General features: G+C 29.4%; 2 protein-coding genes across 2 annotated transcripts; one reads left to right on the top strand and one right to left on the bottom strand.

Annotated features, from left to right (window-relative positions):
* Nucleotides 1-2,891: 2,891 nt before the first annotated feature.
* On the bottom strand, nt 2,892-9,894 carry LOC107453056 (SH2/SH3 adapter protein dreadlocks). The gene is made up of 3 exons (XM_016069726.3): nt 9,671-9,894; nt 6,245-7,290; nt 2,892-3,317 (listed from the first exon to the last, which is right to left on the bottom strand). Exons 1-3 carry the CDS (start codon nt 9,687-9,689, stop codon nt 3,114-3,116), a joined length of 1,269 nt encoding a protein of 422 aa, XP_015925212.1. The 5' UTR covers nt 9,690-9,894; the 3' UTR covers nt 2,892-3,113.
* An 89-nt stretch (nt 9,895-9,983) lies between these two features.
* On the top strand, nt 9,984-18,953 carry LOC107453057 (uncharacterized). The gene is made up of 5 exons (XM_016069727.3): nt 9,984-10,171; nt 12,079-12,196; nt 12,280-12,377; nt 14,631-15,147; nt 17,410-18,953. Exons 1-5 carry the CDS (start codon nt 10,055-10,057, stop codon nt 17,640-17,642), a joined length of 1,083 nt encoding a protein of 360 aa, XP_015925213.1. The 5' UTR covers nt 9,984-10,054; the 3' UTR covers nt 17,643-18,953.
* Nucleotides 18,954-21,969: the final 3,016 nt, after the last annotated feature.

Here is a 21,969-nt window from a genome sequence, read left to right as displayed (position 1 = left end):
TAATGAGATTGCATCATTACCTGAGGATTTTGATTCTTATAAACAGCTAAGTTTTACAAACAGAATATGAGACAGGGATACTATTTTCTCAGTTTTACAGGGTATTGTCAGCATAAAAACACACTGATATTTCCAAAGCTCAGAAAATATTTTTCCTTGAGGTAGCAAACGTAATGTATTGACTTGTTGATGAATAAGAATTAAGAGAATTTTCCATGCCACCACATAAATATAATTATATCTGGTAAATTTGCAGAAAATAAGCGTTTGATTCTTCTAACTAGCTAGCTTACAAACCAGCAAGCAATGTGGTTATTAAATGTGGAAAATTGAAAAAAATCTAATGGCATTGAGTATGTTACAGAAATAAAAAGTTCATTTTTAACACATACATATGATTTTGTTCTTAGAAATTAGATGACAGCAATCTGTTTATTACACTAGTCATTAACCACACCGTTTACAAAATGGAAGGAGCTGTATTGAATTAATATAGAGAATCATATAAATAACTCAGCTGACAATATACACTGTAGGTTCAAAGATCACTCAAGGGCAGATTGAGCAACAAAACATCTGAAAATATTGTACTAACTAGTTTGCCAGGCAACCATATTAAACACAATATTTGTCTTAGGTTCAAAGCAGTATTTCCTTTCACTTACAGTAAACGTTATGAAAACACTTTAAAAGAATTGTAACTGACAGATATGCTTATTGTTAGACAAAGTAAGGAAGTCTGTACTGTATTTGTTAGGAGTAAATTTAGTTGTTTATTTCCCATTTACACAAAGCCTGAGATAATGGAATGAAAACTAGTTTTTCAACCTCAAGTCAAGAAAAAGCTGCTAAGTGAGCTTTGTCAAGTAAAAAAAACTCTTGATTAAGATGCATGCTGATTGGCTGATTCAATTGCATGTGATTCAGGGTTCCCACTCAATTTCAGAACAAAAATTCCCTGACTTTTCCAGATATGCCAGGTAAATTTCAATTACATTTTCATTACAAAACTTCGATTCTTTTATTTGTAATGTGAAATATTAAATTTTATGTGTAAAAAAATATCATTAAATGAAGATGGGAACATTTCAGTTTGACTAAAAGTTGAAATGTTTATAACAAATAATTGTAATATATGTTGGAATTATCTAACTCGAATCTCAATAACTGATTACTGTTAAAGACAATTTTAAGACTGATTATTTTCCAGGTATAACATAGGAATATTCCAGGTTTTTGTAAAAAAAATTGCAGCTTCCCCTGACTATTCCCTGATTTTTAGAGTTAAAATAAAATTACCTGACAATTCAAGGATTCCCTGACCCGTGGGAACCCTGGTGATCACTCCTGGTTTGCTCGAGAAAAACAGGATTCAGGAAGCACGAAAATCTGATGAAACCTTTTCAGGTTAATGATGTCAGAAGACTGCTTTCACCTGTTCTGAGGACTTATATTAGACAAAATCCAAAATTTAAAAGACATGACTCAAAATGCCAACTGCTCCTGATTCGACAAAATATTTTAAAAAACGGTAGAACTACAAACTGAAATTTGCAGTTTTTGAATTAATTTTGCCATCATTGTAAAAGACTCAACACAGCTTATCTGTAACAAAGTGGTGCAATACCAGGGGTCTGTTTCGAAGAAGTTTGGGTCCGTTAACGGACCCTTCACAAAATATCTTTTCATAAAATATCTTTTCATATCTTTTCATATCTCATCATATCTTTCACAAAATATCTTTTCATTTGTTAATCGAATAAACCCTTCCCAGGGCAGAAAACAAGAAAGATGGATGTAAACAAATTAAGTTTTTTCTTCGGCAGACGATTCTTCCATCATTCGTCAGAAATTAATATTCTGCGTTCAGCAGTATAGGTTAAATACCAAATATTTGTATGTTGTATCTCTAATTTAGAAGCAGCAATTGTTGTTTATTTTTTAAAATTTAATTTTTTTAATTATAATTTTACAGTGTTGAGCATAATCTTGTATGTCTTAACAATTAAAAAACTCCTTGAAAAAGTTTTTTTTGCAATAACGGACCCTATTTGCACAAATTCATAAAAGTGGACCCTGGTTGAAAGAATGTGAGTAATTTTTTCACAATTTCACGAAAAACGCACCTTTCACAAAATGTCTGGACAGACCCCTGAATACACAAACCTTAGAATTATTAAGAAGTATGGCAAGTAAAACCCTATAAATCCACTTCACTAAACCAAGAATCATACATTAAATGACCACCACTCGAAAATATTCATGCACAGTCTGGAGCAAGTTGGCACCTCTGCATCAAGATTTGCTGCATTTTATACATGTTTTATATGTCATGTTAATTTCATGTTAATTTTATATTGTTACCTAAAAATTTTATTAGCAGGGCTAGGATGTTGATAACCTAAAAATTCTTTTAAAAAAATTAAAAAATAGTTTTAGAATGATAAATTATGAATTAAAATTAGAAATGATATAGTTCAACATCAACATTTGTTATTGGAGGACATTTAAAATGACAAGAATGCTATGACAATAATGCAAAATGTACACTAATTTAGATTTTAAAAAAAAACTAACTCAGTAAAGTGCTCTTGAAATGAAATATATCATTAAAATTAAAATTTTATTTAAAAAATCTTAAATATAAATTATTGACCAAAACTTTAAAAAAGGAAAAGAAAAAAAAGCAGCTAAAATTATAAAAATTCAGTGATACTAATTAATAGGATGCATTTATCATCAACTCCTATTAATTAGTATCACTGAATTACATCATCATCACAACAAAAAGAAATTACATAACTACTAATATATTCACTTAATTATGAATGAAAATGGATGAAATTATAGCGGGGAAAAAATGCATGACATTCCTCAAACATCTTTACAGCATTCATTATATAACACTGAAAATATTTCAGCACTCATTATTGTAGCATTTTAGCATTGGCACTCCTTGGCATTCTGCTGTCCAACTAATTAAATGGTACCCAATGGTTTTTACTTAAAATTTGGCTCACTATAAATTCACATGACCACACACATTTTCACAAAAAAAAGTGCACCACTCAAAAACTCATTCAAATAAATAAAATAAAAATTATTATTACACTTCAAACTACTTTCCTGAATGGCTTGATTAGATATAATTTTTCACCATCTGGACCAGTATAAATGGGTGCTCTCTTATAATGTTCTACGAGTTCATCTAAAGAATTAAATCTCCGCTGACCAATGCAAAACACGCCATCCTCCATGTGAACACGGAAGTGCTTGTTTTTAGAAGACGCCTTCAAAGACACAGAAAAATCCCCGGCCTAAAATTAAGGTTAAAAAACACATTAGAATTTGAGACACAGTATAAAAACATACATGAAATAAAAAAATTTAAATTTTGGAAACAAATATCAGGGGTGAAGTGATTGTAATAAAATGTGAAGAAATCGGAAAATTTTATGTGCAAGAAATCAGCGTTGGGGTTTTGGACATCCTAAACTGGTTTTGGACATGACATGTCGGTTTTACTGTCCGAAACTGACTAAAACTGTCCAAAATCTTGAACTTTGGTAAAAGGTAAAAATTCTACATGCGTAACCATTGCCCATATAATTATTTCATATGTTAATAAATAATTGATACTGATAAATATAACATTTTTAATAATTTTTTAGAGGCTTTTACTACCTTGAAACTAAAGATACTTCACCTCACACTGATGTATTATTATTATTAGAAATAACCTGAAAATAAAATTTTTATTTATTCGTATTGAACAAAATAGTCTTATTTCATTACTTTTATAACAGTCGACCTAATTTTAGGGTTTATGGCTACTAATGTTCAATTTCATAGCCTTTTAATATAGAACCCAATCCAGAAGACGAGGGAACTTCATGGAGAACTTTTTGATGGAACTAATCTGCATGGAGAGGAAAACCTTCCATGGTTAGCCTGGCGGCAAGGTGACTCTAACCAATGATAAGTCAACAGCTGAGGATATTTCACGTCAGCATTGCAGTCAGTGCGAGCCTGGTGTGGAATTCGAATCAACCAGCTATGTCTGGGATCGAACCCGGGTCAGCTCATTGGGACATGAGGACTTTACCCCCTGAGCCACCACGGCTCTAACAAAATACTTAAAATATTTAGAAGTCGTGACACATAGTGCACGAACATTTTTAACTAGTTATTTCAATTTATCACCAGCCCGAGCAAGGGCCCGGTGCAAGTTGTAACAATATCTTATATAAAAAAATTTCTGGATTTTCAATACCACTAGGATAAGTGTAATAACTGCTACAAGACGATTGAAAACTAACTTAGATTGACAAAATTGGCACAATAAAGCATGTCAAAGAGATTATTAATAATAAAAATGCAAAATTTGACGCTTGAAGTTTGTTAATTATACAAATTTAAAAAATCAGAATTTTCAAAAACAAGCGGAAATACAAAACAGTAACTTCTGAAAAAAGTAGCTTTTATTTACAGCAAAAATAAAGTACATCAATAGTGATTATTAAACTGCATGATTTGAAACTCGCAAGACATAGTAATACGGTATTATAAATATCTAGTTTATAAAAACTATGAGAAAATCAAACAATAACGGCTGAAAACCTGAGCAAAAAATCACTTGGATGAATGACAAAATGGGAATGGGCATACAAAAAACTAGATTTCAAAATCTTCATCTCAGAATAGAATCATATTAAAAATATGAAGATTTTTACAATTATGTGGAAATACATCTAATTAAATTTTTTTCTTTTCAAAAAAAAGAAAAAATTATAATTTTTGTCATTATGTTCAGGTGCTGCTAAGGGTCGCACTTCAACAGTTGCTTAGCCGCAGGTTGTGCACCCCTACCGTAATAAATCTGTTCAACCTATAATATTAGGCCAAAGATATATGTTGATGTGTGGCTATGTCAGGTAACATATTTAATAATTACAAATACATAATTAACACCCCCATAGCAGAATTTTTTTTGGCTTCATGCGACAAACTTCTCTAGCACTAATATTTTACCTTAAGATACTTTTAATTATAACAATTACTAATTTAAAGTAACAGAAATGTGTTTACGGAAGAAATTATAGAAAAATTATAAATTGTAAAAATTAATAATTGATTAAAAATTAATAATTGTAAATTAAAACTAAGAATTGTAAAAATAATATTTTTTGAATTACAATAAAATAGGCGATATTCTCGAATTTTGCAGGCGGAAAAAATGCACTAATTATTTCCTCATCACGCGAACAGGACTCTTTGAAAAAGAGATACTCAAATAAGTGTATGTAAAATATGGTGTTATTTAAAGAAAAAAAATGATGAAAGAAAGATTATCATTTCTAGAGTATCTTTTAAACTTTCGTGATTTCAGATTTTTTAAAAAATTAATTTGAAATTCTAGCTGAAGTCAGTTATGACAGTTTTTTTTAAAAATCTCAAATGAGAAAAGAAAAATCATGATTATTTCTTTCCTCTCTGATGCACTAGAAAGACATCTTTGAAAAAAATTCTACATAAAAAAAAAACATTTTTCGAAAAGTTATGCAGAAAGGAAAACCAAAATTTTTCCCTTTTCAAAAGAAAAATCTTTCTGCAAAAACTCTGTAACACTCTGTGATAATCAGGGTTGGGGTTTTGGACAGGACACATGAGTTTTACTGTTTTAAAGTGTCCTAAACTGACTAAAACTGTCAAAAACCTTGAACATTGGTAAAGGGTAAAAATTTTATATTTATAACACATAATAATTACATAAATTAATAAATATTTGATACTTTTCATATAATTTCTTTTAAAAAGAAAATAATATAATAAAAAAAGACTTACTTTTGAAGCTCTACAATTCTATGAACAACAAGCGAATACCTTAATCTTTAAATATGAATAAGCTTTTAATACTGATAAATTATGTTTCTGCATAAGGATAAACAATGCAATATTAAAAATAATAATAAACTTTTTTAATAAAACAAAAACTTGTCTTCATTTTGTTAATTGATCAAAAATTAACAACTTATTTATCTCAATATTAGTTTCAAATTGCGACATAAAATCAAGAAAAGGGTTTTGGACAGGACAGTTTAAGCCGTGGATTAATCCATTCTGTCCGAAAACTTGCCCACTCCGGCGACAATGTCACCGAAATTCTGCCATGAGGATTAACATATAAATATATAGATGGAAATAAAAGAAAATTTATTCGATAAATAATTTTTCTCTAACTTACATTAGTCTCACTCTCTCTTATTACGAAATCACCATCTTCGGCCAATTCATTCAGCATCCTATCACAGTCATTACGCGTAATGCTTCCGATGTACCAAGGCCTATCGCAACTGTTTTTATTTCGTTGCTTCACCATCGGACAACCCCCGCTGGCCTTCGATGGAGTTTTACAAAGTTCATGTTGGGCACCATTAACTGAAACACCCACAATGGGGTTATCATCCATCTTCTGAGGAGTGGATTCCGAATCACTAGAATCTGTAGCACTGCGTCCCGGAGACACTATCTGCAAATAATTTTTAGGCACCAATCCGATCTGTCCAATACCGTTGCGGGCCCTCCACCAGTCAGGGTCGTTCAGAGGGCGCTCGACGACCTCGAGCTGCTCACCTTTCTGGAAACTCAGCTCCTCGTCACTCTGCGATACGAAGGGGTACAAAGCGACAACAATATCATTTCCTTGAAGAACGTTTTGATATGTTGCAGTACTGATCGGCTCTTCGTCGGGAGGTAAGTTGCAGGAAATGTCAGGCACATCTTTAGGCTCCTCCAGCACATAGTTGGAAGGAAACCATCCAACCTGCAAGTTGCAACTCTCTCCCTTCCACCAACCATCGCTAGATTTCTCCATCACCACAACCCTACTTCCTTTCACCAAAGAAATCTCATCTGCTTGCTGAGCTTCATAGTTATATTTAACAATCGCAGTCGTATTTAAGCAAATCCTATTTGCTTGAGCAGTGACACGGGGTGAAATGTCATTTATGTCAGTCTCCTTTGATGACATTTTTGTGGAAGGGGAGGAAATTTTGGGCTCACTTTTTCTTCTTACTCTCTTACGAATACTATCAAATATAGAAGGTTTCTCCCTTTTTACATAGTTTGATGGAACAAATCCTGCTTGATTTCTAGAATTTTGAACTTTCCACCAATGTTTACTGTCGTCTAAAAGGACAAGACGTTCATGTTTCTTGATATCTAGCTCCTGGCCGCCCTGTGCTTCGTAGTCATATTTTGCAACTACGTAAACTTCTTCCATTGTTTTACCTTAAAAAAAAAGATTATTTAGAGATAAAAAAAATTGCAACATATTTATAAATTTTCAGTTTAAATCAATAGTGATTTTAAACTAAGTTAAATGAGGTAGTATTTATCACCGAAATCAATTATTTATTAAAAAACTGCTTCGTTTATAAATTCAATATCTGAGCTCTGTAATATATATTAAAATCATAATTATTTGTGATCACTAGGCACAATTCACAAATGATGTCATGCTCGTAGGAGACTTTGGGGGATCACGAAATTGTCACAGTCAGACTTGGAAAGAAAAACTTTCTTTGCACTCAAAATCTCAATAAAAAAACTTTATGCACATATTGATCTCATTTTGGTGCAATTTGTTTGAAAAATACAGATTTTTCTCAAAATATTTAATTCCTATAGAGATCCTTATTGATAGTTTGGCAAAAAATCAAAGTAGCTGAGGCAAGGTTTGCGAGGCAAAGGTCAATTTATCGATAAATCCACATGGTTTTCTAACCTTTTTTTCGGCAGTGATTAATCGTTTTTAGACCCTTTCCCTACAGTTTTTGAAATTCAAACATCTTTAAAATGTTATTACTACGAACACACGTTGTACTTGAACTAACACTTCTTTGAAGCATTCAATTCAGGTGGATTCCATCATTATTTCACGTTGTTTGATGATAATTTTTCTGGAAGCTATTTATTGTTCAAAATTTGAGCTAGATTTCTTATTATTTAATGTGTTAGATTTGTGAGGGATTTATCACTTTTTCACGCTGTTTTATGATAGGTTTTTCGATAGTTATTTATAGTTTTATCTGACCCTTTCACATGATTTTTCCAAACTAGATGTTAATCAATGATATTATGACGTTTGATTCCCTTGTAATTTCCCATCGTCAGATGATATTGGGTCATTTGGAAAGTTCGTGTCGATTCTATTATTAGCATGAGCTTTACAATCAAATTTTGAGTCACTGTTTTCATTTCTTAAGGCATTTAATTTGCAACGATTCCGTCAGAATTGACGTCCTCTGGTGATAGTTTTTTTAATGTTAATTATCATATTTTCGGCCTTATACTCATGGTTTTTCAAACTCCGTTTATATTTAATATGTTATTACAACACAGGATCACTGTTATAGATGCAACAGTTATAAATTTTTCAGGCATATGATTCGCCATGAATCCATCGTAAATCCACATCGTTTTAAGCCATTTTCACATGTTTTTTTCTATTTTGATAATTTTCATTAGATGTTATTACAACAAGCGAGTTTTTTGTGTGACTCCCTAAGAGTCCCTTTATGAGATGTTCAATTTTAATCAATTTTATCGTAACTCCACGTTTATGGATCATTTGTTGTTTCTTGACTATTTTCTCATGGTTTATTTCAATTTGATGGACTTAATAGGATGTTATGGATAGTGAATTTTCTTATTTTAGAGATCACTTTTTTACGCACTTCGACATGCAACATTTTTATAAATTTGAGAATTGGGCTCATTTTTAAAGCTAATTTACAGAATATGCAAATTTAACTGAGGAATTATTTTCAATTCAAACAAATTATCTTAAACAATTTTTTAAGGATAAAATTAAATACTTTGTATATTTTAGGTGTCTTAAAAGCTTTGCAAATATTAGTGAACAATGCCCTTTTTTGTGATAGGTGCCTTTATTTAGGGGAAATAGTGTCCTTTTCACTTGCCAGCTTTTTCAAGGTCTAGAATGAACACTGATCTAAAGAATAACTGCCAACTCTTCTATATTTGTAAAAGATTTTAAAATATTTCAAATTAAAGTCACCAGCAATGAGGCTTTTACCTGAACTCCAATTGCAATATTTATCCTTTGAAAAATTTAATAACAGGATTATAATAATCTTAATAATAAGAAGAAGAAAAGATAAATACAATACTTAAATACATTCTGAGAATGAATTTAAACGTTTAGTTAAAAAAGTCACTAGCACTTAAGCTATTATCTAAATTCAAATTACAAACATTATTACGTCTGAAAAAATGAATCAAATGAAGAAGAATTTCCATAAAAACTAAAAAAAGAAACTTTTATCAGAGAAAAAAATAAAACAAATAGAAAACGCTAATTTATGAGAACGAAACCATTAAAAGCATATTTTTAAAAAAAAGATACTGAATAAAGAGAAATCTTAAATATCGCAAAACTTATTGATGTGACAAATTTTTATATCCGAATTTAAATTAAAAGCAAGTAAATTAACATCTCACTTTATAACAAACCAGCAATTAGTTTCTTTACTGCTATAATATAATAAATCAGTCAAAATAAAAATAAGCATATTTCTTGAAATCGCTCTTAGTTTATTAACAATTTTATTATATTTTGACTATTAATATCATAAATGAAGCTTACCACTTTTATTGTTTGACATTTCTAAAACAAATATTAAGGAAGTAATACAGCAGCTACCACGTTAAATACAAAGATATTAGAATTGAATAAGTCAGTATGATCACAAAACTGAAGCAATCATCTTAAATTTTAAAAATTATTTAGCCTCATTCATACATTAAAATAATATTTTCCTGTCTCTGATGTCTCCTCTATGAATCACAAATATTGGTTAGGTAACGGTTAATAATTTCAGAGCTTTATACCTACGTTTAAACGATAAGCTTCTAGCTTTCATCTAAATAAATTGACAGTTAAAGTGGAGTAAAACCTTAACAACCGTAATATTTGTAAACAAAAACAAAAATCCATCTCCTGAGTGTTTTCGAAGTATGGGCTTGAAAAATGATTCCTGTTTTTCATTGTTATGAGTTTTTATTTTTACGAAAATTGGATAACGATCCTGAATTCTGGCTCAAAGTGAAAACCAATGTTTTAAAAGACAATGATTTTTCGTTAAAGGTATCAGAGAATCCTGATTTGTGATCTATCAATAGTATTATGTGTTCCATTTAATAAGAATCATAATTTGTTTTTATATATATATCTATACAACTAAAGGTTGTCTAAAGCTCGATAAGTCGATAATTCTTGTTACTGTGTAATCTAGTATAATTGAGTAAAAATCAGTTTAAGAAAGATCTGCATGTATAAATATGGGAGAGATCTCGGACAAAATAATCACCAAGTCGGGCAGCGGTCCGTGAGAAACTAAAAAGAAAGAAAAAATACAGAAGGGACCATCTGGAAAGGTATATCTCCTAGCCACCCCCCGGGACAAACATCTACATGTTTTTGTTTTTTTCTTAAATTTTCAAGTTTGAATTTTATTTGGCGATTGTAGTTGGCGCGACAGATCGCGATTAAATATGAGGCTTAATTTTTGCAAACTTAATAAAAAATCTAATGCATTTAGCAAAAGAACTGATTAAAATTATTTAAGATAATGTTAAATCTTTTTTGCATTACTTTAAAGATCAAATAAGCATCTAAAGTGGTAAGCCACACTTTTTCCAAAATTCTAATTTTTTACATCAAACTGTTCCTTTTATTTTTTTTCTTATTGATATCTTATTTGTTTTGTCTTTCATGTTAACAAAAATTAAAATAAAATTATATCACAAGCATATCTTGTTGGATATATGAAAATCACAGTGATTTTTCTGAAAATTGCTCTCCTGGATAATTAAGAAATAAAGCTTTATTATTTCTCCTCAAATCCATTCATTTGTGAAAGCTGTAAAATATTTTAAATTCTGGTGTTTTATGCAACGAAAAAAAGAAATTGAAACCTTGCGTATTGGCACATGCATAAAGTAAATTGGATCACAGCTTTGGCTATTGTAATTGGCTGAGGGCAGGTGCTGCTATGGAAATATCTCCAGTAAAAACATTGTTTGCACATTTAGCATATAACAGAATCTACCAATTCTAGCATATCATATTAAAACTTTCTTTTAAAAATTAAAATTAGTCACTGTTTTGGGAGACTTACTGAATGGAACCTGAGACAAAATGGATGCCAAGTCTTAGCTCTTGCAGAGCTGTGACATATGAGAAGCTAAAAATTAAAAAATAAGAAGAAGCACTACCACCTGGGGACATTAATTATATCAGTATCTATTTATGCCAACTAAAAGAGCCAATGTGTCAGAATATTTATTTTCTCTAAGTTGTAAAAGTTAAAAAAAAAAAAATATGTAGAGGTATTCCTGAGATGGTTGTGTGTTAAACCTTTCAAGTTGGTTCCCTTCTGAAAGGTTTTTTAATTTTTCACAGGCTAGTGAAAAATTAACAGGTTCAGAAGTCACCAAAACTTGATGATTATTTTGGCATAAGCTCTGATCTGAAATTCTTTCTATCTCAAAAGGAAAAGAAAAATAATAATAAGCAAATAAATGAAAAATTAAATAAATAAAAGAGAAAACTGGTTACCATCCTTGAGGAAGCCACTATGTATTTTTATAATTTTTTTAAACTACCAAAATCAGGCTGTGATACTTTCAATTCACAATTTCATTTCATAGAAACTAGATTTTGATAGGGAAATAGCACCCAATATTTTTGTCTAAATTACTAATATTTAATCATGAAGTAGCATTTTTAAAAAAAATATTATTGGTTGATAAATCTCTCCTACATAAAACTTAACACTATTGTTTACTCACCCTTTTTTAAAAATTAATTTTTGATGTCATGAATGTTTCTTTTTTTTTTCTTGCTGACCCACACTTGTTATTTATATATAAAAAAAAATTCAATCTTCAAATGTGGCTCTTTAATAATATTAGTTTTCATTTGTACGGATTCTAATCCACAATATATTTGTAATTTTTATATTGATTTATCATATTACTGTATTTCTATAGTCTGTACCCAATACTCTGTGGTTTGTTGCTGTTACAATATCTGAGACCAAAGATAGATTTCCTTCATTTATCAAGAAGACTGTATTAACAAATCCTTTTTATGCACCTTCCCCTGCAGGTATAAAATGATTTCCTACATTAGAAAGTTATTAATATTCTTTTTTTACTGACCAGAAGATAATTAAATTTAATTTCTTTTAGATTGTATTTTGACCAGATATCTCCAGTATCATGACTTTGTGGAAATGCACCTTGACAGTATCTTTAAACATGGTGAAAACTGCACTCTTCCAAAAGAAGTACTATTTCGACTATATTATTATCATTGTATTACTTTATTTCGGCAGTACAGTGTTTAATGTTGTCATATTTTTTAAAAGCTTGTTTAATAACGATATTAATGATGATGTAACACATTTTACTGATATCACACAAGTGAACTTTTTTAGTGAATCTTCAAGGGGGGGGGGAGATTTAATATATATATTTTTATTGATATATTTAAAAGGCCGTAATATATATTTTTTGGTTTTTCTTTTTGCAATGAAAATAAAAATTATTCTAAGGTACATAATTTATTATTTACCATAAAATACTCTTGTGTTTTATATATATATATACAGTGGAGCATCGTTTATACGACGCCGCAGGGACCACCGAAAAACGTCGCATCAGCGATAACGTCGTATAAGCGATTTTTACTTCTAAAACTGAAACTAACTCTGTTTTCTGTTAATTTTAATGTTTAACGTGTTGATTTACATAAATTTCTAAATTAGGCAAAGTAAAACAAACAAATAACCAAAGAAGAAAAATTGCAGTGAGCAATTTGAATATATGTTACCTTAAATTATATTTTCTTGCTATTAGTCTCTACAATGCTTTGAATAGCGAGTTGAACTTACTGCTTTCTATGATGCAATTTTAGATTTCTAATCATAGCCAAATCTAATGGCTGAAGCGCACTTGTGCAATTTGCAGGAAAAAAGAGAGCTTTTACATTTTCCAAAATAATTAGTATCGATGGGTGCGCTGGACATTGGTCGATGAATAGAAATTTTTTTCTTTTTTGCCTCTTCATAACATTGTCTAGTTTTTTCAGTCATCTAGTAAAAATTACGGTTGTCATCCAAGCATTCTTGTTGGCACCCTTTTCCGTATCATTCATGTTGGCAAATTCCACCCTTTTTTAAAATACACAAGAAAAAATAAAAATTAAATAAACAAACATGAACAAAATCTAAAAACCGACGTATAACCGATTCTGTGCGTCGTATAAACGATATATTTTTACATTAAAATAAATAGGAATGATTTGGGACCACACTAAAACGTCGTATAAATGTAAACGTCGTATAAGTGATCGTCGTATAAACGATGCTCCACTGTATATTAGAAACATTTAAATTTTTGTGGTTTTTAAGTCTTTATTACTACATTTGTTTGGATATCATATTGTTTGTATCATTTGTTTGGATTGGTTCTTCACAAGATATTTTGCTTGGGCTGAATATTAACCTGTTAAAAATTTTAATTAAAAAATAATCATAATGAATTTATTTTATGTTATTGCAGTCATTGAACAGAATTTTAATTAAACAATTAACAGTTTAAAACTGTGAATGTTTTAAATTGTTAATTAAAATTATTTATTTAGAATATAGAAGATACTTTCATAACATTTTTTTTTTAAATTGTTTTATTACTTTAGAAAAATTTTATTCAGTCACTACTATCTTTAAAAATAGGACAAATCGTGTTTATAATTCTTCTTTTTTTTTACATTAATAATTAAATATATCATTTAAATTCACAGTTTTAATATGTTAATTTTCATTCAAAACATTTATNAATAATCATTAGTGTATTACCTCATCGTTTTTTCTTATTTTTAAGATTATTTCCAAATATTTATTTTTTTTAGTTGGGTTTAACACTAAAAAGCGGCTTTTTGTAGCGATTCAGAAAACCGGAAAAATCAGTTATCCGGAATAGCGATAGTCCTGATCGTTCCGGATAATCGGTTCTCTACTGTATATATATTAGAAACATTTACATTTTTGTGGTTTTTAAGTCTTTATTACTACATTTATTTGGATATCATATTGTTTGTATCATTTGTTTGGATTGGTTCTTCACAAGATATTTTGCTTTATTTTCTTTTTCTTTTATTTGGCTGAATATTAAGCTGTTAAAAATTTTAGTTAAAAAATAATGATAATGAATTTATTTTATGTTATTGCAGTCATTGAACAGAATTTTAATTAAACAATTAACAGTTTAAAACTGTGAATGTTTTAAATTGTTAATTAAAATTATTTATTTAGAATATAGAAGATACTTTCATAACATTTTTTTAAAAATTGTTTTATTACTTTAGAAAAATTTTATTCAGTCACTACTATCTTTAAAAATAGGACAAATCGTGTTTATAATTCTTCTTTTTTTTAACATTAATAATTAAATATATCATTTAAATTCACAGTTTTAATATGTTAATTTTCATGCAAAACATTTATAAAATTGAAAGTGTTGTAATTTCTTTGTTCTAGCTCTTCAGGTGCCCAAACTTGAGAATCCTCTCATTAAAGTATAATTTCTTAGAAGAGGTACCACCCGATATCGGAAAGTTCCAGAAGCTGGAATATTTGGCACTGACAAACAACAGACTCCAGAACTCATCCATCCCTTACACTCTGGCTTTCTGCAAAAAGCTAAAAGTTCTGTACTTAGATTATAATCTCTTGGATGCATTACCTGGATTTCTGCTGGTAATGCCCAGCTTAAAAACTGTACATCGACATGGCAACCACAACTATTTCAAGGCTACATTCATGTGGTACCACACGGATGTGAACGAGAGGATCCTAGCCATTCCGGGTAGTGGATCGAGCCAATCCAAACTGAGATCCCTGAAGTTGCTCTCTGCGTCGGCCATCATTGCAGCCAAGTTAAACTTCTTTGTTGATACATGTGTTCCTTCTTTGCTCAAAGATTACATTTGCAGTATTTATTATGATTTTAAAATATGTTATAAGTGTTTCACAGCCAATCCCAGATCCAAAGCAGGTAGGTATCTCTTAAAGGAATAAAAATATAATGAAGATAGATTTTTATTTAACCCTCCGCGTACGGCTCAGTATTTATACTTTCCAATTCTGAAATAGGAGGCCATTTTTTTGTTTTCTTTATCTGCATTAGCTACAATTCACATCTTCATCAGTTGTTTTAAAATAATACAAGAATTTTAATAGCTTTTTACGTTTTCAAATAATATACATAATATGGCGCCCGCTATTTCAGCGGGAAGGGTTTAAAAGTTAAAAAATTCAGGTGATATTTTTATTGTTGGATGAATATAATTTTTAAACATTTTGTCTCAAAAAATGTTACGGAAATTTTGTAATAAAGCAGAAAAAAATAAAAGAAAAGCCCAGATTTATGGAATCACTTTCTTCATAATCAAGATATTTTTGTTTGTTATTCCCACATATAATGCCGCTGGCACTCAGCAAATCCATATTTTACATAAATGCTTATTGCATGAAAGAAAAACAAAAAGTATCCAAACTCATACATACGCGGGAGCAAAAATTCATGCTAGAGAAAAAAATTCTTGAAAGCTCTAGTGGCACCTAGCAGCAAAAATAACCATCAAATGATGTTTTTTTTTTTTTACCTACACGTGGAAATAGCGGGATCAATGTTGAAACAAAGAGGATAAACTCTGCGCCTGCGATATTTACGTGACCCGTAGTCAGGGTCGATACTGATACCCCCGCTCAAATCGCGAGAGCCGTACGTGGAGGGTTAGATGTACTATATTGTATATTTTGCTTTTAAAACAAAACTCTTAAAATTTCTTAGTGAATATATGAAAAATACATAAAATGTGTTAATAAAATTTTCAAGGAATATCATGAATTTAGCCTTATCACCTTTATTATTATTATTTTTATTATTAATATAACGTTGTATAGTGAAGCTCTAAACCAGATTGGCTCAAAACTGTGACCTATATCTCAGCAGTTAATCTGAAAAATTGGTCTACACCAGAATTATATTCTCCTGGGAACATAATTTTCTAAAATTTTAAAAGCTAAAGCTTTAAATACATAAAATTTCGTAAGCATAGCTTTTGGAGATACACTGTTATAAAATTAATTTTTTAGACAAACACTTTTTGCTTTAACTTTAAAAATATTCAATAGAATTAAACAAAATTTTTGAACTAGTTTTAAATTTTATAAAAATTGCATGAGGTAATTATTTAAAGTAGTATAATTTTTAATTATTGAAGTAAATTTTTTAATTAGCAAATTTTTTAAAAGATTTCATAATATTAAAGTGAATATCACTTTTGTTAACTAATGAAAATAGTCGTATTTAAATATCTTGAAAATTTAAGAAGTATGAAACAATTTACTAAGTAGTTTTTGCAAATGTTTAAAACAATTTCTGAATGGCGAAGGTTGTAGTGTGTTAAAATTTATACATATGTGGCATATATGTCTAATCAATTAATTTTAAACATCTGTTTATGCCGATTCATGAGTGAAACTTGTGTTTTATTTTATAACCGCCGTTGAACAGCTGACCCAATTTTGGTTTTATGACTACTAATGTTCAACTCCTTAGCTTTTGTAATTTTGAATCTAATCCAGAAGACAAGGGAACTCCTTGATCAACTATACTTACATCAGTTGTCGGTGAAAGCTGGGTGCAAAAATCCCATTGACCAGCCATTGCTGGGATTCGAGCTTGGGTCACATCATTGGCAGGCAAATGCTTTATCCCCTGACACAGCTCAAACTTGCTAATTTGGAATACTCTTTCCAAATTTCAACGGATTTTGCCAGTCTATTTTGTATATCCTGGATGTTGAAGTTCCAAAGATTGGCCAAAGTTGCATCCGCGTTGCATAAATGAAAAACGGACTGCTAATACAAGAGCGATTTTTTTTTTTTAATATTAATTTTGTCTGCAAAAACTATGCAGTATTTTTTTATTTTTTTTAAGAATAAAATAAATTTACTATTAATCCATACTAATAGATTTTTCAGTTAAATGATTGTTCTAAAATGTTTAAAGAAAAGAAAAAAAAACTAATGAACACTTTAAAACAAGTTGCTTTAATTATATTTCATTTTACACTAAAAGAAAATAGCATTAGAATTTTTTTTGTTGTTTGAACTTTTTGAACATCCTCTGCAATTGTTCAACAATAGACGATAATAATGACATGGGGTAAAATACATTATCACTAACACCTTTTAATTTATTACGAATTTGAGTTTTTCTTATTTTTAAATGCACTATGATTTTTCGCAGGTTATAAAGTCTACACCTTCAAGAATCCTTACTTGGGAAATTTTTGTGTACCTTTCCAACATTGGGCCTGCAGCCTAGAATGTGCCGAGGCCATTGAAATACCAGCCCGGGAAGAACAGCTGCTTGCGGCTATGGAACAAGACAGAGAATATCACAAGCACATCCAAGAGGCCCACAGACCCCCCTTTGAACATAAAAGTCTTGTCGATAACTTCAACTGTTCCATTTTGTGATTTTGTTTATCTCATTTAAAATATGTACATTATATACATAAAATGTGTTCGTGTATAGAATTTTAAAATATATTTCTGTATGACTAAAAATATATCTTAATTATGATTGTTTTGTAGACTAAGTCATTTATTATTATTTATTCCTAAATTGTCTCATACGATGCTTACGGATTATTTTTTAATCAATTTTAAGATCTGAGTACTTTATGAAATGTTTACATAAATAAAAAAAATGAACATTTTACTGTAAATTTTTCTTGTTTTCTTATCGTTTTTTATGTAAATAAAAAAATTAGATTTTTATACTAGGCTTGCTTTCAAATAAAATAAAGAAATACATAATAAGCAGTTAATCTGAAAAATCAGTCTATACAAGAATTATATTCTCCTGAGAACATAATTTCTAAAATTTTACTAGAAAATTTTAAAAGCTAAAGCTTTACAATTTTAAAATTGTCAGTTATTTGAAAAAGAACCACCCGTCATCACATAAAAAGGTGCATAAATCTTGTATGCATACCATTTTGGATGTATTAATTCAATGGTGGAAAAACTATGCCACTTTTAATGATTACAACTGGCATATAAATCAGATCTGGTATTATGGGAAGGCATAGTTTCTCTTTTATTATTAAATTCTCTCCATCTTGGAAGGCTATAATTTAATAAAATTAACTCTCGTTTAAGATTAAGTAAATATTGCACCTAATGAACTAGGTTCGACTGTAATCAATGTTGTTTTTCAAGTTCTGGTGTAATATAAAAATATATTTCTAAAAATAATTTTAAATATTTATTGATGATTAAATGTTACTTTGTTTAGAGACTTTATTTAGAAAAAAATTAAAACATGTTATAAAAATGTTATGTTTTTTATGGTTTCATAAAATCATTTATCAAAATAAATAAGCATTTTTTTTTGCCGTCAAAATAAATAGAAGGCCGCCTGCTTCTAAATTTTTATATGTTTTTCCCCAAAAAATAAAGCCTTTTAAAAGAAGCATGCAATGAAAAAGATTTATTATGCCGTATAAAATAACTTTTTTTTTTAAAAAAATTCCTCCAAATTTTTAATTTACAAAAAGAAATATGCTCAATTTTTTTTAATTGGAGTGCTCTTTAAAGTATTATAAATAATGGTATCAGTAAAAAAAAAAAAAAATCTTTTTATATTTTGTTTAAAATATTCATTAATAAAATTGCCTGTAGAATTATATATTAAAAGTATTATATTGTATGATATTTAAAAAAAATAATTCTCATCAATGAAAACATAAGTTTATTTTTTCAATAAAAATTTTTATTACTTTATTCATACTGGTCTCATGTTAATTTTTTAAGATAAATAATGTGACTTTCTGATATCATTGAAAAGTTAATACAGTAGGGAACCGATTATCCGGAACGATCGGCACCATCGCTATTCCGGATAACTGATTTTTCCGGTTTTCTGAATCGCTACAAAAAGCCGTTTTTCTATTGTTAAACCCAAATAAAAAAATTTTTTTTTGGAAATAATCTTAAAAAGAAGAAAAAACGATGGAGTAATACACTAATGATTATTTCCAAAATGATGGTAAGGTAAACATCTTTCAAAAAAGAAAGAAAAATCCTAAAATCTTATGAGGGAAAAAAAATTATTTTTTTTAAATGGCGGGAAAATTTATCGAATTTCGTTCCGGTTTTTTGATTTCCGGATAACGGGTTCTGTACTGTACTTATATGGTCTTATACTTGATACTATGTAAGAACTTTAAAGGGAAAAGTAGTGATACACTAATAAAGTGATATTTGTGCTGATAAGGAGTTAGTTGTAAGATTCCCAAGTTCCCTTTTTTTCATTTATTTTTTTTTAATCCAAAATAAAAGTAACTAAAATTTTAAGTAAAAAATTAATCAACAAATTAATACTTCCAAATTACATAAATTAGTTACTTCATTTTTTTCTCCTATAAAAATGTAATATTTAAGTTTGCCATAGTAAAGACAATTCTGTTTCTTTTCTTTTTTTAAAATAATTGAATTTAGTGTTGATGAATATAATTCAGAGATGATGAATGGGAGAAATATTTATTGGCTGTTAATGTCAAAATGATAGGTTTCTGTTTTTTAATCACAATCTTGTCATTTCTTTCTTCTTTTTTTTACTCACTAGTTAATCCTTACATTTTTTATAACTTTAACTGCACAAATCAACTAACTCTACTTTCTGAAATATCTTAAGTTTAAATTTCAAATCACTAGGTTCAGTCTCAGATTTGTATACTTTTAATAAGTTTACTAAATAATAAAAACCGCTAAACGAAAAAAAAAAATGTTACATAAAAAATTTACCTATACGAGAAAATTTTTTCTCATATTATGCAGGGAATTTTAGAAACAATGCAATACAGGGAATTTTAGAAACAATGATTTCTTTCATTACATCTTCCCTTTTTGATTTATGAAATTAATCTGTGCAGCTCATATATATTTCATGATGATATCAGATGAACTAGTTTAGTGGTTTTCTTAATGGTATTCCTAGAATGGCCCTAGGGTTCCATGGGTTAGGATTTTTTTTTAAATAGCAACGGTTTTTGAATAGAGTATTTATATTCAGATCCAATCAATGATCTATTCCTTATGTTTGTCCTTATGAAATTAGATAATGTAAAATGACAATGAAAAAATTGCAAATATTCATAAAATAAAATAAGCATTTTAAAAAATATAATTCATTGAAGAAAAATAACATATTAAACAAATTATGAAAAAGGACAAACATTTATAGAAAATTGAATTAGTATTTCCCACCAAGATTTAGAAAGCGAAATAAAATTAAATAATTTACTAATGAACTCTGATTTTCAACATACACCAGGTTTGTTTAAGCTGTTCATATGTTACAGTGAATGACAGAAATTAGTGGTTGTTGACTTCCGGTGAATGTTGACAATCACATAGGTCACATTTGGCAAATCTGAAATATATAATCGGTCTAGTTAAGTGCCACTGTTCGGTATGCCCTTCATCAATCTTTTTTTAAGGTCAAGTGTCACTGCCCAGTTTATATTTAACAGATACTCTGAACATTGATGTTTCTCCTAATCTATCCTCAGCAGATATTAAAATATCGAATAAATGTAATAATATCAACGAATAAATTAATATCAAAATGGATATAACAAATATTTCGAACATTCGCCGAAGCGACTATGAGATTGCTGACATTCACTGGTGAAAGTCGACATTATCTTGATTTTGGCCGTTCACGGAAACATATACACTACCAAAAACTAAACTAGGCATAGCTACAGCAGTGTGAATTCAACTGCCAGATATAAACTAACTTAGGAAAAATAAAAAATTATTAATGAAAAAACAGTAAAAAGTTTCATTCTTGTTATTAAATATTTAAAGTAGACTATTATTGGTTAATGCGCTTACAATTATCTTCATATACTTTAAAGTCTGGGTTCTGTGGAAAGAAGGTTAATCCTAATTCCATAGCCAGAAAAAATTTTGAACTATAGTTAACAGAAAATATTGCTAGCCAGAAACTGGATCTCTATATACCAGACTGGCACAGGATTAAAGTCATGTTTTCTTTAAGACTCAAAAGCACACTCTTCTATGCCACATGAAAATGTCATAGACAAGATTGTGATCGCTCAAAGCCGATAAAATTTAGGCCCTTAAAAAGGAATTTAATTTATGAATTTATTCAAGTGTGTTAAATTTTAACATTATTAAAACACAATTTATGTTGTAATTTGTTAATCATATTTCCATAGCTAGAAAAATTTTGAACCTCTAAATTTGTTTACAGAAAAGAATGATGGTCAGAAACTGGATCTCTATATACCAGACTGACACAGAATTGAGGTCATGCTTTTTTTTTAAGACACAAAAGCACATCTCTTGAGCAGCAAAATAACTTGGGCCCTTATTGGACCAATATTCAGAAATCTTGGCTCAATAAGGTTCAAAGGGTCGATATTTTTCCAATATGAGCCCTATATAGAATTGTCAGATTCACCCAATATTTTACTATCACTTTATAACCAATATCGGCCCGATATAGAATTGTCAGATTCACCCGATATTTTATAATTATTATTCAACCAATATAAGCCCTATATAGACAGGCCGATATTGACACTGCATAGGACCAATATTAAATAAGTTAGTCATCCCAATATTGGTCCCTCAGAGCATGTTCATATGGAGTCATGTCAAGCCCAACTGGGGCCAAGACATAATTGTTGCTAGGGTTCTATGCCACATGAAAATGTCAAAGACAAGATTGTGCTTAGTGGGTATGGAACAAGGACAACAAAATTTA

The sequence above is a fragment of the Parasteatoda tepidariorum genome, chromosome 5, assembly GCF_043381705.1.
Source record: "Parasteatoda tepidariorum isolate YZ-2023 chromosome 5, CAS_Ptep_4.0, whole genome shotgun sequence".
Taxonomy (NCBI): domain Eukaryota; kingdom Metazoa; phylum Arthropoda; class Arachnida; order Araneae; family Theridiidae; genus Parasteatoda; species Parasteatoda tepidariorum.
This window is presented reverse-complemented; position numbering and strand designations above follow the sequence as displayed.

Excerpts from the sequence above, each read along its gene's own strand:
- LOC107453056 (XM_016069726.3), bottom strand. Across the intron at positions 3,318-6,244 it reads TAAGAGAGAGTGAGACTAAT|GCCGGGGATTTTTCTGTGTC; the intron begins GTAAGTTAGAGA and ends CCTTAATTTTAG.
- LOC107453057 (XM_016069727.3), top strand. The coding sequence starts at position 10,055 with ATGATTCCTGTTTTTCATTGTTATGAGTTTTTATTTTTACGAAAATTG. Across the intron at positions 10,172-12,078 it reads ACAATGATTTTTCGTTAAAG|TCTGTACCCAATACTCTGTG; the intron begins GTATCAGAGAAT and ends GTATTTCTATAG. Across the intron at positions 12,197-12,279 it reads TTATGCACCTTCCCCTGCAG|ATTGTATTTTGACCAGATAT; the intron begins GTATAAAATGAT and ends AATTTCTTTTAG.